At 36.5% G+C, this 16,737-nt stretch overlaps 1 protein-coding gene across 1 annotated transcript in view; it reads right to left on the bottom strand.

Moving 5' to 3' along the window:
* The window catches only part of MAP1A (microtubule associated protein 1A), a 91,937-nt gene that overhangs the window by 53,399 nt on the left and 21,801 nt on the right, over positions 1-16,737 (bottom strand). The window contains exon 2 of the mRNA XM_072402484.1: positions 12,162-12,263. Coding sequence (XP_072258585.1) covers positions 12,162-12,263 — 102 coding nt within the window. The remainder of the gene's footprint in view (positions 1-12,161; positions 12,264-16,737) is intronic.

The following is a 16,737-nucleotide window of genomic DNA, read 5'->3' as shown; positions in this document are numbered from 1 at the left end:
ACAAACCAATGATTTGGCAGAATGGAGAACACAGCCCTTTCACTATGAAAGGGTGGGCTCATAATAGTTTATTAGTGCTGTTAGAAACAGATGGCAATTCTTCCTCTAATGGCTGTACACAGCTCTCCATGCCTTCCAGCTTAATTGAATAGAATAGGTAGATTGTCCCTGTTCCCAAAGAGTTTACAGCAATTACCTATTGATCTACTGTGGAAAAATGAAGTACCAGTAATCAAGTAAACCGGGATCAAGTCCATGATTGAAAATTTTTGCCAAATAACAGCAAATTATTTTCCAGATTTGTTAGATCACCCAGGTTCTCCCATAATAGTCTATCTTTTCCAGTCTTGGAGAGCTTTAATCAATTAAGTCCAATGAATGCAACCTTCCAGTGCTGGCATGTTTCACTGCTGGAACTACGTATTTCTACTGAACATATTCAGTTTGCACCAAATATTTAATTCATCAGTCCACGGCACATTGTTTTTGAAGGCCTGGTCTTCAAATTTATATTCAATAGCAAACTATATATATAGTCTTGCCTAAATATTTCCTTTAACATTAGATAGTCAGATCTTGGGCTGCATTTGCTAGGCCCTGGACCAATTTAGAAATCAAAAGACTCTGGTAGATAGTTTGCCTTGCAGTGGAATGATGGGTTTAAAATAATTTATTAAGCTTTTTAAATACCTTGCCAAACACTTAGATATGTGCAACCTTTGTCCCATGGGTTTCACGGGGCTCTTTTGATGTTAGCATTAGGATACCACATACATCAATAGCAAAAATTACACCAGACCCTTAATCACTGAGGTCTAAAAAGGTCATCATCATCCTCCATAAAGAGTCTTGAACACCCAATTATATTTGGATGGTTTTCAAGTGGTGGTCAATATAGGGAAGTAAAATATTTTTCACATGAAAAATCTGAATTTAGATGTAGATGATGTAGGCATTGATTGAATGAAGATCTAATGTTTGCTTGTTCAAATATTCTGAAAAACTCAACAATTTCCATAAAATTGCACATACAGAGTGATTTTGGAATTTGATCAAAAAAGACATATTCATCATTAAATTGTTTGCTTCAACAAAGTGCAATGTTTTGTGTTGATGCAAATTTCTGCATGTCCAGTGGGTGGAATTTTCTATCCCAGGTAATAGGGAAGATGTGTGTTTGTTATGAAATTGGAGCAAATTGGTGAGTGGGAGTTCAACACGGATAGGCTGAAGCGATTGCTTGCCATGTAGACAAGGTTATTGCTGTGTGGGAAGGGAGTGTGCATGTGTAGGATAAAGATCAATTATAAATTAGTGTGTGGGTAGCTTGTGTTTGTAACCAGAAGTAAAACACAACAGTGCCAAAAGCAACTATTTGTCAGTTGAATGATTTAAAGTAAGACCCTTTTATTGATGAAATGTGATACAAGATTTATTATTGGTACACAGGGCAATTTTTTTTGTAAATTAATGTTAGTAAATATTAATTCTTCATGTTGATCTGGAGCTAACTCTCTATATATCTGGAAAACTTTCAGAAGTCCATAAATAGCCAGTCTAACTATCTGACCCCAAAGGGCACTACGAACATGGCTCCCCACTTTTGCCAGAATTTATAGCAGAGCTTAAATTAACATTTTAGTTATCCCCTGCACTGTTCTTATGCTTGCTCCAGTGCTCCCCTTGTGCCCAATCTGTTGCCCATGGGCCCAGTAGTTAGACTGTCCTCTGCAGCATGTCCCTTATTTCCAAGCACAACTGTAATGCCCTCAGTCTCTGATCATCTTATATAGCATGCCTGACAGTTTTGACCATATCCTGTAGTAGAGCTGCAGTCTCTGTAGCACAATATATTTAGAACGTTATGTGTGTTCATTTATATTAAAGTCAATTTAATGTAATATGTTATCCACGACTGTTGAAATCAAACAAATCTTTGGTGAGATAAGAGTATTGTATATCCAGAGGAATGCTAAGATAAAAGTTCTTTTGATAGTGTAAATGTAGAATATGGGCCCGTCCATTTATATGTCTGTTTAGGAAAATTAGTTCAATGATTTGTCTTAGTCTAATAGAGGTAAGAATCTGTAATGACATAATGTAATATTGATTCAAAAAGTTTATACTAATTACTCTTTTCTCATTTCCATCAGAAAGTAACATTGTTCATTAAACATTAGCTATTTATGATGCAAATAAGTATTTATAGTCATTAGCACTTTATTGACTACTGTGTGTTCTGAAAGATTAAGGGAATTTGCAAAAAGCAATTAAGTATCAATTATTATTATTAAAGATACTCTTCCAGTGAGCCAACTCCCTCCCCCACACCCTCTCTCTCGAAGTGAATGCTCTCACTTTGGGTATCCACATTACTCCCTGCATGACATAGACTCTTCCCATTAGCTGTCCAGTGCTGGGCACTTCTTAGGATCCAGAACAGAGTGTAATGATGGCAAACTTAGGTAAGCATAGAAGTGTTTCATAATGTAATAAAAATGCTAAATGTCTCCCAGAGGCACATTAACCTAAGCATAATGACTTCTTCTCCTGGTAATATTCCCTGACTCCCATGTTTGTCCCTAAATGGGAACATGATCTCAAAATGACATTCACTGATGTTCAATTGGAATATCTCCTCCTACGTGGGCTACAAGGCATCTATTAGTAATACATAGTAAGAGTTAAATTACAAACTTGCATTGGTATAGAACCCCTTCCAATCTAGCCAACTTGTATTACAACATGCGCTCCATCTGTTGGAAAAATGAGGAAGACCTGGGTACCATACTCCATATTTATCGACATTCTAGTGTTCTAGATGTCATAAATAAACTCAGACATTTCTATTAGAGATAAGCCTGAATGAGCACTGGTGCATATACCGTATCAACCATGTCCAAAAAATTATACCAATGATCCTCACTACACCATTTACCTAATTCGGCTAAGACCTGCATTTCCTTTGTGTAGAAATGCTCTATACCTCCAACCATCTATCACTGGTTCAATAGAATGATTGACATTAAGAATATGGAAAAAATCATTGCCTCTCGATATCAGTACACAGGATTCAGAAACACCTGTACATGGTTTTACTGGTTACAATACAGCTATTTTGCAGATTATATGGCATTGATGCAACTCATTCCAGCTTCATCACACCCTGTGACCCCCTGGAGCGGGCCTGGAGGGAGGTTGTTTACCCTGTTTGCTTTTTTCTTCTTTTGCTTTTATCTCTATTACTTCCCTTCCCCCTTATTATATGAAAAATCTTGCTTCCATCTAGCCATGGTTATTGTGATACAGAAAATGCACATGCTATTCTATTGTTAGGGTTTGTTGTCCATATCCTTGTTTTTTTGTATTGCCATATATATTACTGATACATGATTGGTGATTAGTTTTGTTTTGCATTATCTATTGCTTCACTGTTTTTTCTTTAGCTTAATGTTTGCAAAAAAAACAAAATCTGAATGTTTGAGAAAATGATGGGAAGGGGTTTAAATTGATTGAAGAGTTGGAATTTATCATTTGCTTTCACCAAGGACAGTTGTGATTTATGAGAAGCCTTTGGACGTGGGAACACCCAGTACAGCATCGGTCCAGCGTGGGTCATCATTTAGCTATCAATAAGAATGCCTGACAAATTTGTGGACGTCTAGCTTGGAGCTTGTCGGAAAAGCTAATGTTTCCACCTCCTACAGCTTTAACATGGATTGGTTGTTCTAAAGCATCTTTTAGTTGCTGATCTCATCTGCTGTTACACTTCTAATCCCTGTAATATATTGAAATATTTGTGGTGCAAAGGCAGTAATGGCTGAATGATTTTACTGCAGTACTCCCCTGGGAACATCAGCACCTCCAGAAAGTCTACTGTCAGCAGAGCCATGACAACATCATTAGTTGCAGCTGACACCACGGCTGTAGAGAGGTAGCCAGGAGATGAAAACACGGCACATTTGTAAACATGTATTCAATGGCTGCACTATTTACAGCTTAACAGTTAGGGGAATTTACAAAGCAGATTTTCAAGTTCCATTACTCATCTGATGGATTTGTGACTAAATAATTTGCTGATTTATCTTGACGCAATATACTGCAGTTTAGTGATACCGTACAAAAATTAGATTATTAGATTACACAGCTGAACTGGAATGTTGCTAATGGATTTTGACATACAGTTCAATATTTAATCTTCCCATCTCTTTTTATACCTAAATGTACGCTCCAGTTAAACCTGGGGATATATTCAGGATTGCCGAAGCAAAGACTTGCTCAATATTTTTGCTTTTCCTCCAGTCATTGCTGTAGTGCTCCAAATTCCCTTTGTCGCCCATCTGAGAGCTCCTGCTTGTGATGATCTTCCATACAAATCTACTGAGAATTTTGTGGTATCCTTCACATACCAAAAGTTTGAAAGCTGAACTCTAGTATCATGTTTATTTTTGACACTCAGCAATTTACCCTCTCTCAACAAAAAAAAGTTGCAATACATTTTAGATGAAAGCTATAAATTTGGAGTAATATGGTATTTGACTGGACAAGTATGATGATCTTGATTCATTAAAGCTCTCAAAGACAGGAGAAGATAGACTATCATGGAAAAACTTAGATGATTCAGCAAACGTGGAAATCATTTCTTAAAATCATTTCATATTGATTGGTAAATGTATTAAACCTGGACCAAATCCATTCAAGATTCTCCTATGATAGCCTTCTCCAGTCTTGGAGAGGTTTATTAAGTCAGGTCTAATGAATAGGCAATGCCATGTAGTATGAAGGCAACAAATGGCCAATATTGACTATTGTAGAAGTGACAATAGTGACAAGAACTGAAAGCCAGTCTGTCTTCCCTTCTGTCTCCTATCCCTTCTTTAACTTCACTTTAGGTTCCCAGGAACCTGAAAGCAAAGGTCCCATACTCCTTCTGGACAGATGTCCTCATTAGCCAAAGGGATTCACCAGATAATGAAAGAACATCTGCATTTTCTCACTTATCTCTCCTTTTATTCCATTCTGGCTGCTCCAACTATTGGTTGACAGATTTAGTAACAATGATGCCAATTGTAACAATGGTAAAGCAGGAAGAGCTTCTGTTAGACGGGCAATCTAGACTGATTAGCTGAAATCCCTGGGAGAAAACAATAGAAGTCCAACTGGCACACATATTCAGGTGACTACTGCCTAACAGGAGACTTATCTAACTTTGGGGTTATGTCCTACTTAGGCTACGTACACGCTTGCAATGGTTCTCGTCCGATAATCACTCATATTGTGTGCCAGTGGCCGACATCGGATGAGAATCTGGCGTGTGTACAGTGCCCGTCATCCATAGCCTGAACGACCATCCTGGCAGATCCACAGACGATGGACCACGAATGATCTTAATAAAAAGTGAAGGGGTAGAGCGTGCAGCAGGGTGCTGCTCCATCGTTCCCCCCTCTCCATAGAGCAGAACAGTGCTGTACAGCACTCCTTCATGCATCGTGCAGTAGTTTGTTATTATTGCATGTGTGTATGCAGCCTTATTATTAAACTGTGTTTGCAAAGTGCCAACATATTACGTAGCAATGTTCATTCGACAGGGGTTGCAAAGGACGGACAGATACAAACAAAGGCACAGGAGGAGGAGAGGACTCTGCCCAAGAGAGCCTACAATTGGTGGGGGAGCTAGCACACAATTCCTGTTGAGCAAACAGAACAGGAAGTAAATAGAAATCTTCTAAATGGAACACAAATGGCAAAAAACTGTGAATTACAGAACAACAATTCCATAGTGTAGGCAAATTTCATTATTCATCTAAAATAGTGAAAAAAAAGTATCCGCAATCCTTCACACTTTAGGTTAGTATTTGGATCATTTTTGGACTTCATATGTATTTATTAAACATATGGAACTAGCTTGTGTTTTACAACATTTGTATTTGATATCCTGTACGGATAACTCATTTCGTACAGTTATTAACAGTTTACATTTGTATTTCTCACATAATGTTTTACAATGGTTTATCTGCAAAATATCTGCAGTTTGCCCAGATCTATGGATAGGAACAGGAGATTTCTGTTGCCATAGCAACCCAAGCATACCCTTGTTACAGCACCACCTGTTCTGCAGCAGTCTGGAGTCAGTTGCATGCTCTATGCAGTGTCTAAATGAACATTCCAGCCCTTACCCTGCTGCAGTTCATAATAAAGATGCCTTTTGGGACCGGTCATCAATCTGGCAGTTGTTTGCGAATGCTTTCACAATAGAACTATTCAGCTAAGCAAACTAAATGAATGATTAAGGATATAAAATGGATCAGTGTTCATCATACAAATTAAATCGATTGGCCGTGAAATGGTAATGAAAACAACTATTTGTTAAATATAACTCACGTTTGCATTCAGAAAGCTGTTGGCATCAATTCCTGTAAAGTTCACTTAAAGTGGACCTACTATAACATTTATATTTTAGGTGGCCTTTAATACAATGTAAAATTTCCACCTTTCAATATTTACAGCAGTAGACTGAAGGGCAAACCTGCAGCTTCCTGGGATATATACGTCACATATGCCAGGACTCCGTGGGCGGCTCCTTCTTCGCATGTCTGACATTGTGCATGCATTATAAAGGGCTTTCCTGGAATGTAAAAAAAAGTGCAGATCTCACACATGCATAGTAAGATCAGGACTTTCTTTTTAACGTTTTTGGGAAAACACGTCACCCAGAAGAGGATCCCCGAACTGATATCCCATCCACAATGATGAAAGTTTCCCTGGTACCGCAACTTGGCACAGATGGAAGACTTGTTTAAGTTTTTCCTGCCTTAAAGAACAGAACACATATTGTCATGGAAAGCTGTTCTTTGAGAAACGGATGGATGGCTGTTCCTTGAGAAATGGATGGATGGATAAAAAAATGATTTTCTGATATATGCAAATAGGGACAGTTATGAATTTTTTATTCAGTCTGAATATAAAAGTTTTAACCCTTTTGGGTGAATGAATACAGGGGTACATAAAACCCCTTAATCGTTCCCTGAAAGGGTTAAAAATAAGTGTAAAAAAAAGGATGAGGCTTTAATGTTAAAGTATTTTATTAAATGCGTCTGTTTTGTGTAACCTAAACTTTTTTTTTTACAGGTTATCTCACAAAGACAAGATGATTCCCACGGCTGCATTCATGACATGAGCACAGCCGTGGGAGTCCTGACAGTGTGGGATACCCAGGCACTAGAGAGCAAATGAGAGCAAGTCTCTCTATTCACCTCTAGTGCTCCATGATTGGCTGAGGAAAGGGAAATCATGATGACAGCTCAAGCGTCATTAAACAATTACCTATTAATTACTTATTAATTATTTTAACTCCCAGATCTCAACCACCCATCCCTGGTGGTTAAATAATTATTTTAACTCCCAGATCTCAACCACCACCCATCCGTTGCAAGGAACGTTCTCTATACCACTCAAAAATGTGCCTCAAGGAAACGTCCTGGTGTAGATTAGCCCATTGGAATGCATGGGAATTTCAAACATGGGCTTTTAAAGCTTAGTCTACACGGACGTTTTCCCCGGTGTTTTACCTAAGGCTTTAAAAGCCCATGTTTGAAATTCCAATGGGCTAATCTACACCAGGATGTCTCCTTGAGGCACACTTATGAGCTCTATTCATAACATTACTTGCAACTTTTAAAAAAATAAAACGCGGGGTTAACGGCCAAAAACGTGGGAAACCGCAGGTAAACGCTTTCATTGATTTCAATGGGGCATTTTCCCGCGTTTTCTCGCATTTATAAGCTCTTGAAATGTAAACATGTTAAAAATGTGGGAAAACGAAGTAAAAACGCAGGAAACTGTGGAAAAACACAGTATAGATGTTTTCTGGCATTTTAAAATGCTAAAAAAGTGCATAAAAGCGCAGTGGAAACATTTACATGTGTTTTTAAAAACGTCGGTGTAGACTCAGCCTAAAGCCTCAGGTTAAACGCTGGGGAAAATGTCTGTGTAGACTAAACGTACACACTTCCAATTATTATCGTTGGTAAACGAACGACGAACGATCCTGCACGATATCTGCAAACGATCGTATGGCACCGATCCTGTACCTACAGATAACGACACGATCGTTCGCAGATATTGTACACACAATAGATGCGATCGTTTGAACGATACAGGAAGTGACGTGCACCACAGGAAGTGAGCGAACGTTCGTTCACCGCTCATGCTCAGACCATGGACGATCAATGAATATATATATATATATATATATATATATATAAAATCTTATCAGGACAGGTATTTGGCCAACTCTTGCCTGAGCTTGGGACTAATAAAAGAAACTCTACCTGGGATGCCGCTGCACAGGGAAACACTCACAACTGACACGTTGGGCTAGATTAATTAAATCTCTCCAAGACTGGAGAAGAAAGACTACAATGGGAGAACCTGGGTGATCGGAAAACCTGGAATGGATCTGGTCCAGGATTTAAAAAACATATGGCACTTAATAGCAGATGAGTTTATAAATCAACTCCAGGTTTGATATCTCACCCAGGTTCTCCTATGTCAGTGATAGTGAAGAGCTTTAATAAATCAGGCCAATTCTCTTAAATGGATCTGATTTTATAATTTATTACTTTGAAAATGGGGCCCTTTTCTATATGAAATAAAAACACTCATCCTTATCACACTTTGTTTGCTGACTTAGTTCCTGTTGAAATTAATTTAGGTATCAGAACGGCATTGTAAAAGTAGGTTAAAAACTAATGACTTCTAATTAAAGATAGACAAAAATCACTTAATATTTTTCTTCAGCATTCCAAAAGGCTGTTGTACTTTCACTGATCCTAATAACCTCCTCCAATTATCATGGTAATATGAATAATGTACAGCAATGTCTTTCAACAGCTTTTTCATCATTACGTCCTAAATTAGTTCTGTTTGTAGTGCCAAAATGTTGTATTTGCCATTTTCTTTTCTGTTCATTTAAAGCAAAGAAGAAAACGAACACCTATATAATATATCAGTTTGGATATGATCAAAGCTGGACCTCTGCCAAGGAGACTTTTGCATGCGGTAGACAGAGGAAGCCTACTAGAAAAACATCATTTTCATGTTTTCAATAAACAAATAAATGCTGATTTCAATGATTTAAATAATCTAAAACAATATTATTATACAACTAACAACAGTGCAACATTGCTACAAGTACTCTACAACTAAATTCAGTACAGTTCTACTGTATTGGTAAACATTTAGATATCATTAAGTGATTCTGTTATCATATATATGTTATCATATATTATATATATGTACCCCTGAAGTATAATTGGTATTATTATACAGCATTTATATAGCGCCAACATATTATGCAGCCCTTTACAAAGTCCATAATCATGTCACTAGCTATCCCTCAAAGGGGCTCACAATCTAATGTCCCTACCATAGCCATATGTCTTTAGTACGGTATATATATATATATATATATATATATATATATATATATATATATAGGTATACTTCCAACAAACCCACCTAAAGCAGGTCAACAGTGGATTCCAAATGAGTTCAGAAGCATCTCAAACTGTTTTTCAAACTGCTTTATCAACACAAGCCCAAATCTACAGGTCCTTATTTTGTTCAGCTCTACTTACAGCTCAACAGTCAAATACCACCAAAAAAAATTAAATTTTAGGAAGTTTATTGTTTGTATTTTCATGTACCAATCTTTTTGTTTCTACTTCTTCTAGATTTTTTCCAGATTATATTTATAGACACTTTTGATATTGTTATATTTGGTTTTGGTAGTTATTATAGGATAAAGTATTTCACAGTTTTGTGAACATTTGTACATCTGGAAATAATTCAATCTTTAATTTTATTCCAGATCCACTGTGCAATTTAGTATAATTTTAAAGCATTAATAATCAGCTAAAGACTCCAGAAAGATTCATTGCTTGCAGCCAGAATTTTCCTAAACATAAATATATAAAATCCCTCTAGGCATCACATAAATGATGATTGTATAATTCTATTGGTGAACATCTTACATGACAGACCGTCAAAATCCATTTGTCACTGCTAGATGGCAGCAAAGCACCTTCATAAAATATTGAAACTACATTTTACTAAGCAACAGCCTCTGAGATGCCATGGTCATTACAAAGAATATATATATATATATATATATACAAAATGTAAAAATGTTTAAAGAGTACAAAAGCCCAGATCAATATTTAAAGTGTCCTTTTCATAGTCACCTATTGTAAGTAAAAAAATAACTATAAATGGCTGCTGTGGGTTATTATCTTTTTTATTACTCTCTGTACTATACAGATTACTCTTGGTCTACCAGTACTTTTATATATATTTACATTATTACAACAGCATAATCATGATTTTGTACCATGTGGACATTTGTGAGCGTAAACACAACTAGAGTTCCAAAAAAATTGAAAAACAGAACACATGCCGGCATAACCCTTTTAACAGAAAATTCAGTGCCCATGAAAATTTTTAACCCCACTAGAAGTCTTCATGTTTTTAACAACAACAATACAATACTTGTATTGTTGTTAGAACACTGAATTGCAATATATTAATTTTGTCTGATCAAGAGAAAAAACATTTTCGTGTCAAAATGAAAATATATCTGCAAAGGTAGTTAAATACATAACAAAAAAAAGTAATAATAAAGTTCAGCCAGTTCTGGGTGGATAGGTCTCTGTTAGCTTTGCACAATTGAACACTATATTTTTGTATAACTGCTCCAGCTATGGTTAGTTACATGTGGGCAGCATGGTGGTTCAGTGGTTAGCATTCTGACCTTTGCAACGCTGCGTCCCAGGTTAAAATCTCAGCCAGGACACTATCTGCATGGAGTTTGCAGGTTCTCAGTGGGTTTCCTCTGGGTACTCCGGTTCACTCCCACATTCCAGAAACATGCAGTTATTTTAACTGGCTTTCCCATGAAACAATTGACCTTTGACTGTATTAAAAGACATATGATTATGGTAGGGATGTTAGATTTTTAGCCCCTTGTGAAGTGTGGTGTAATATGTTGGCCCTATATAATAACTGGATAATAATAATAAATTGGTATTGTGTATGAACATCATTTTTTTATGTTCAGCCACAGGTTCTCCAAAAGACTGAGGTCTGGCTCGCCAATTCTAGGAAGTAATACTTTTGTTTTAAAGCTGTTCTTTTTTAGTTTTACATTCATGACAAATCTCCCACGACTTGTGTTTTGCAGATTTCATCAAGTTCCAATCTCTTCCCCTCATGAACCTTCAAGGAACTGCTGCTAAGTAACTCCCCTACAGGATTATTCTACCACCACCATGCTTTGCAGTGGAGATTGTGTATCAATGATGATGTGCTGTGTGCTTGGTTTATGCTAAGTATAGTGTTTATTCTGTTGGACAGAAACCCCAAGTTAATTCATGTATGTAGGTTATGCAATGATCCTGACTTACCAGAAGTTGGACCTTAAATATATAAATATATATATATATATATATATATATATATGTGTATTTGATTGTCTTTGTTCCCCCTCAAAACAAACAGATTGTCTCAAATCTCCTCTGGAAAAATAAGCACCCCAGTGCAAGTAATGATTGAGATGATTCATGTAATTTTCTGCACCTATACCTTTCTCACAAGCACACAGTCACATATGTTGTCTTGTAAGGCAGAGAGTGGCATGCAGATGCAGTGCTCAGTGTAAGTTGAAGGACAGGTTGCATATGTTCCTGCAGTGTGTCTGCAGCTATGTGAATCGGAACACTGTGTGAGGATAAAAAATATTGTGCAGTATGGTGGAAAAGCAAAGCCATGTACTCAGAATGGAACAAGGTGTTAGAATAGTTGCAATATAGGCTTATTTATATATATATATATATATATATATATATATATATATATATATATATATATATATATATATATATATATATATATATATATAAAACTCTTGGTGCAACTGTGCTTCTTTATTTTTGTTGTAAAACTGTAAAGAATGTACTTCCCCTGCAAAAAGTTTAACTCTAGTGTCTAGTTATTGATAGTCATTGATAGTTATTGTGCAGAAAACTGAATCCACTCTTATTAACACAAAACAATAGTGCATAAAGTTTTTTTTAAAGGAAAAGATAACAGGAATAAATTCAAACCTTTGACATCTGGAGAAAAATGGGCAAGATGCCTTGTCACAAAGAGCTTGAGCTGTGCATCAAGGTCACAAGAACCAAGGTTGATATTCCATGAGCGAATTCCTGTAAAATAAGATGTCAGTATGTTACTGAAGAGCAGTATTAAGTTCAATGTAACTGTATATACATGTATCTGTTTTATAACATCATTCGTATCAATATGATATAAAGGAACGCAGTATAGCAAAGAACAGCTCAAGATTCCCATCATTCACAAGGAAGGTGGTTGGCATTTTATCCCATGGGAGGAGTAAACTAGATGCTCACAGCTTTCTTCCACTGTGCAGGAGGCAAACCTGGGAACACAAGGCTTCATGTTCCCACATTAGTTATGTTGGTCACTATATGAACTTAAAAAGATAAACAGCTGCTAGGACATCATAGTGACACAAATGCCAACACCAAAGTTGCATAATTCTTTAAATCAAACATTAGTCATATATATATATATATATATATACACACACACACACAAACCCAACAAATTCATACAAAAATTTCTATCACATGTATGTATTAATTAAAAAAAAATAATCAATGTATTTTTGACTGTAACTGGTAGAAGTATATGATGTATTTATATTACTCTTTGATAATCCTTTGTAAAGCAAAGTGAAAGAGGAAAATCACCAGGCTATGATCTGGCTATAGACACGTAAACAAATCCCACATATGTATTTCAGTGATACAACTGACTTAGAGAGTCATTTTGCCATAAAAATACTGTTTATTTGACACCAGATGATGATGTCATAACATATTGCAAAATGATGTCAGTATATCCACCTGTTCTTCTTTATCAGGCTTCAGCAACAACTTCATAGTAGCAGATTCATTCTATTGTATATCTATGTAATTTGTTATCAGAAATCCCACACACGATTGTACATTTATCCTTATAGCATTTATTAGGATAAGAGAATCATCTAGAACTATAGCTTTTTTTTTCATTTTTGTGCCACATTGTGTTCAAGTACAGCTGATCCACAGATTATAAAAATACTACCTACCGTAGTTGTTTTCAAAACCTATTCTTTAGTTTTGTGTTTGATTTTAGAGTGTTAGAGTTTACTATTATACACCATAGGCTTTATTACGGTAAGCCATGCCAAAGGAAAATGTGGCTGGGGAAATCATAAACAGTCCAGCAGTTCAGAATTGGTTATTGTATTTAGCAGAAAATGGTACCAAGATATATATTGGACTAGTCTCCGAGGTTATTAGGTTTGCCTGCAAATTGAATTCAAGATGTTGTATCACTAACATGCTGACTTTTTGTCAATTTGTTAATAGAAGCAAGGTTTGAAAATATAATGGATTTCTTGGCCTGGCATTGAACCCTTAAATAGGAAATAAATGCTGCCACTGTTCTGATCAATGTCTAAAACGGTGAAGAATTCTAGCATACAGTAGTAAAGTCTGTTGCCCATATTTTTAGTGGATCAATCATTTTTTGGCATAACACCTTGAGTGCAGAGGATTTAGATTTTTTGTTCATTGGCAGGAAGGCTGTATAGGATAATTTATATGAAAATTCTGCTTTACATTTAATATATTAATTTAGGTTTAGGAGTTACGTTTGGGTTGGAGTGAAAATTTAGGTTTATTGGTTATGCTTTATGTTTAAGGGTCAAGCTTACAACCACAAATCCTGCCAAAAATATTGGTAGGAAATATAGATGTGTGGAAGAGGAAGGAAATTAAAAAGTTTAGTGTTGTCTTAAGAACAAAAGGTAATGGGAAACCTTCCAATGAAGACAACTGTTCCAGAAACAATAGGATAATTCTGTTCAATTTGGGAGATTTATAACTTCCTTTTATATATTTAAGAGGTAAATTCTTTCCCTGCTCTATTGCAAAACTAAAATAGGCAGTTTTGCTAGACATACACTTTAAGTTTTAAGTAAGTTTTAATACTAATAAATGTTCTAATTCCTGCAAATATTTTACATCAGTGTTCGAAAAATACATATTCAGGCATGTGCTTTTTCCAGAAAGGGACAGGTGATGTCCCTACTATAATAACTGTCCCTACCTGCCTGATCACCACACTCAAGGTCAGATTTTGATGAGCTGTACATGTGCAGCTTATCATTGGTTGTCAGGTAAACTTGGCAATCCTGGCTTTGGTTGCGTCTGCGCAAGGGAGGCAAGATGGCAGTCCCCTGCGATGAAATGGTGATAGGTGAGAAATTGCGGGGTCACTTCCACTTTAATAGTCAGACACATACTGTATTTTGTCTAACACAGGAAGGTAAATCTCAATGTTACTTCAATACTCCCAGTAAAGTGAAAAATAAAGTGATTTAAATTCCAGAATATGCTTCCTCGTGCAGAAAATAGTGGGTGTTAAAATTGCAAGTGAAAAACCCAGGTGTTAGTAGAGTGATATCTGATCATTTTGCATCTAGGACAGTTTTCAGAATGTGATAATAAGTGGTAATACACTTTGGAGTTTCAAAGTAAGTTAAAAGACAAAACTGTATTTTATTTTTAGCTGGGAGGGGTGGTTGAGGTTCGAACCTCTGTCTGGTCTTCAGTGCCATTTGTTCCCGCCAGCTAGATACAGTCTTTAGACATTTCTCAAACTTGTGAAAAATTCTCCCACTTCCTGCTGCATGTTAAAGGAAGTGAGTATGTGATTACAGGAAAGAGTAACATGGAGTTATAAACATTCCCATATTAATAGTTTTATAAATACTTAAACCTCCCTGGCGCTCTAATTATATCAGTATTTTTAAATGTCAAAGCGGTACATTTAAAAAATTAAAAACTGCTTATTTTTTAAAAATTTAATTTAAGGACATTTAAAAATGCTTATTATTTAAAAATTTAATTTAAAGACATTTAAAAATGCCTATTATTTTAAAATTTTCTGCCAGGTCCCGCTGCACACTCACACATCCCATGCCCGCCCAGCATTTGCATCTTCTGGCCTCCCAATCCCGATGTTCACAAGCAGGGGACACAAATGCCAGACGGACATCGCCGGACTACGCGGCAGGCTCATGGGGACCAGGTAAGCTTTACAATATCCTTTACAATTCCACCCCGAGTGCGGCTCGGGGTTACCACTTTTGGTACTGAATATTAGCCACACTCGGGAATACTGCCAGGGAGGTTAATATAAATGTAAAAACATAGGTGCTTTGTAGCTGGTTGTTAATTGATACAGTACAATGCTTTGTTGCATACATGATACGTTGTTGTTGATAACATGATACAAGTTAGTTTACACCTTTAAAAAAAAAAAACATTTCAACTTCTTGGGGTTTTGCATGCTCTGCTGCTGAATATGTTGTTTTCTGTCAACCATTAGAGGGTATTGGAGGGAATAATCACACATAGATTCCCTGGCACAACAAAGCAGTTTACACTTTTACTAGGCAGTACAGTAAACTCCCTGTTGTCCAGCACCCACAGAGATTGGTAGATTCCAGACAATTGTAGTCTCTGGTTACTTAAGAGTTACTAATAAAATAGGCCTAACTAATTTTATATTCCATAGTTCATCATACCAAACCATAAACTCTGCATTGACTTGATATTAATAATTGAAATACACAAATTAAAAGCAAATTAATAGTAACTAATTTAAAGCACAATAGCAATGCAGTACAAGATATAAAGTGATAAGATACCTGGATAAGATATACACTTAGAATAAATATACCTATTCTATATAATTAGAATGGCCCCCAAAAAATACAGGACTGTAAAATTAAAGCAGTAGAAAGATTGTCCATACCCAATTGTGGGAGGTGTGGGAGCGATGGGCGAATCGTCAGTTTACTGACGGAACAGTAACTGGTCGTGTGTCAGTTTCTTGAGAGTAGCGATTTATTAAGTTCCAGATAACAAAATTAACCAAGTTAAACCTAGTTAAACCATGGTTCAGAGGGTAGCACTCTGGCCTTTGCAAGCCCTGGGTCCCTGGATCAAATCTCAGCCAGAACATTATCTGCATGGAGTTTGCAGGTTCTCTCCATGTTTGCGTGGAGTTACTCGGGTTTCCTCCCATATTCCAAAAACTTGGAGTTAGGTTACCTGGCTTCATCCTAAAAAAATTGACCTCGGACTGTATTAAGAACATATGACTATGGTGAGGATTGTGAGCCCCTTTGAGGGATGGCTAGTGACATGACTATGGACTTTGTAAAACGCTGTGTAATATGTCGGCACTATAAAAATACTGTCTAATAATAATAATTATACTTTAGGGGTTACAACAACCCACACCTCTTTCCCACCTTTTACCTAACCACTAGCAAGAAATAAAAATCTTGCACGTTTTGCTCATCTAAAGCTGCACGCACAAGGTTTTCTCTTTTTGTACTTCACATTAGGCCAGGTTTGTCTACAAGCTATCTACATCATTGCTTACAATATAGGCTTTTCTTATTTGCTGTCCACTTCTTTTTCTGAACGGACCAAAAGACACACAGTGCTGATGCCATTAAAAGGGGGAGTAGCATAAACTGGTAAGTGAAGGCTACATTGCACATTGCAGTGGTGGATCAGCAGCCCTATGTACAAG

This window comes from Pyxicephalus adspersus, chromosome 2 (genome assembly GCF_032062135.1).
Source record: "Pyxicephalus adspersus chromosome 2, UCB_Pads_2.0, whole genome shotgun sequence".
Classification (NCBI taxonomy): Eukaryota; Metazoa; Chordata; class Amphibia; order Anura; family Pyxicephalidae; genus Pyxicephalus; species Pyxicephalus adspersus.
This window is presented reverse-complemented; position numbering and strand designations above follow the sequence as displayed.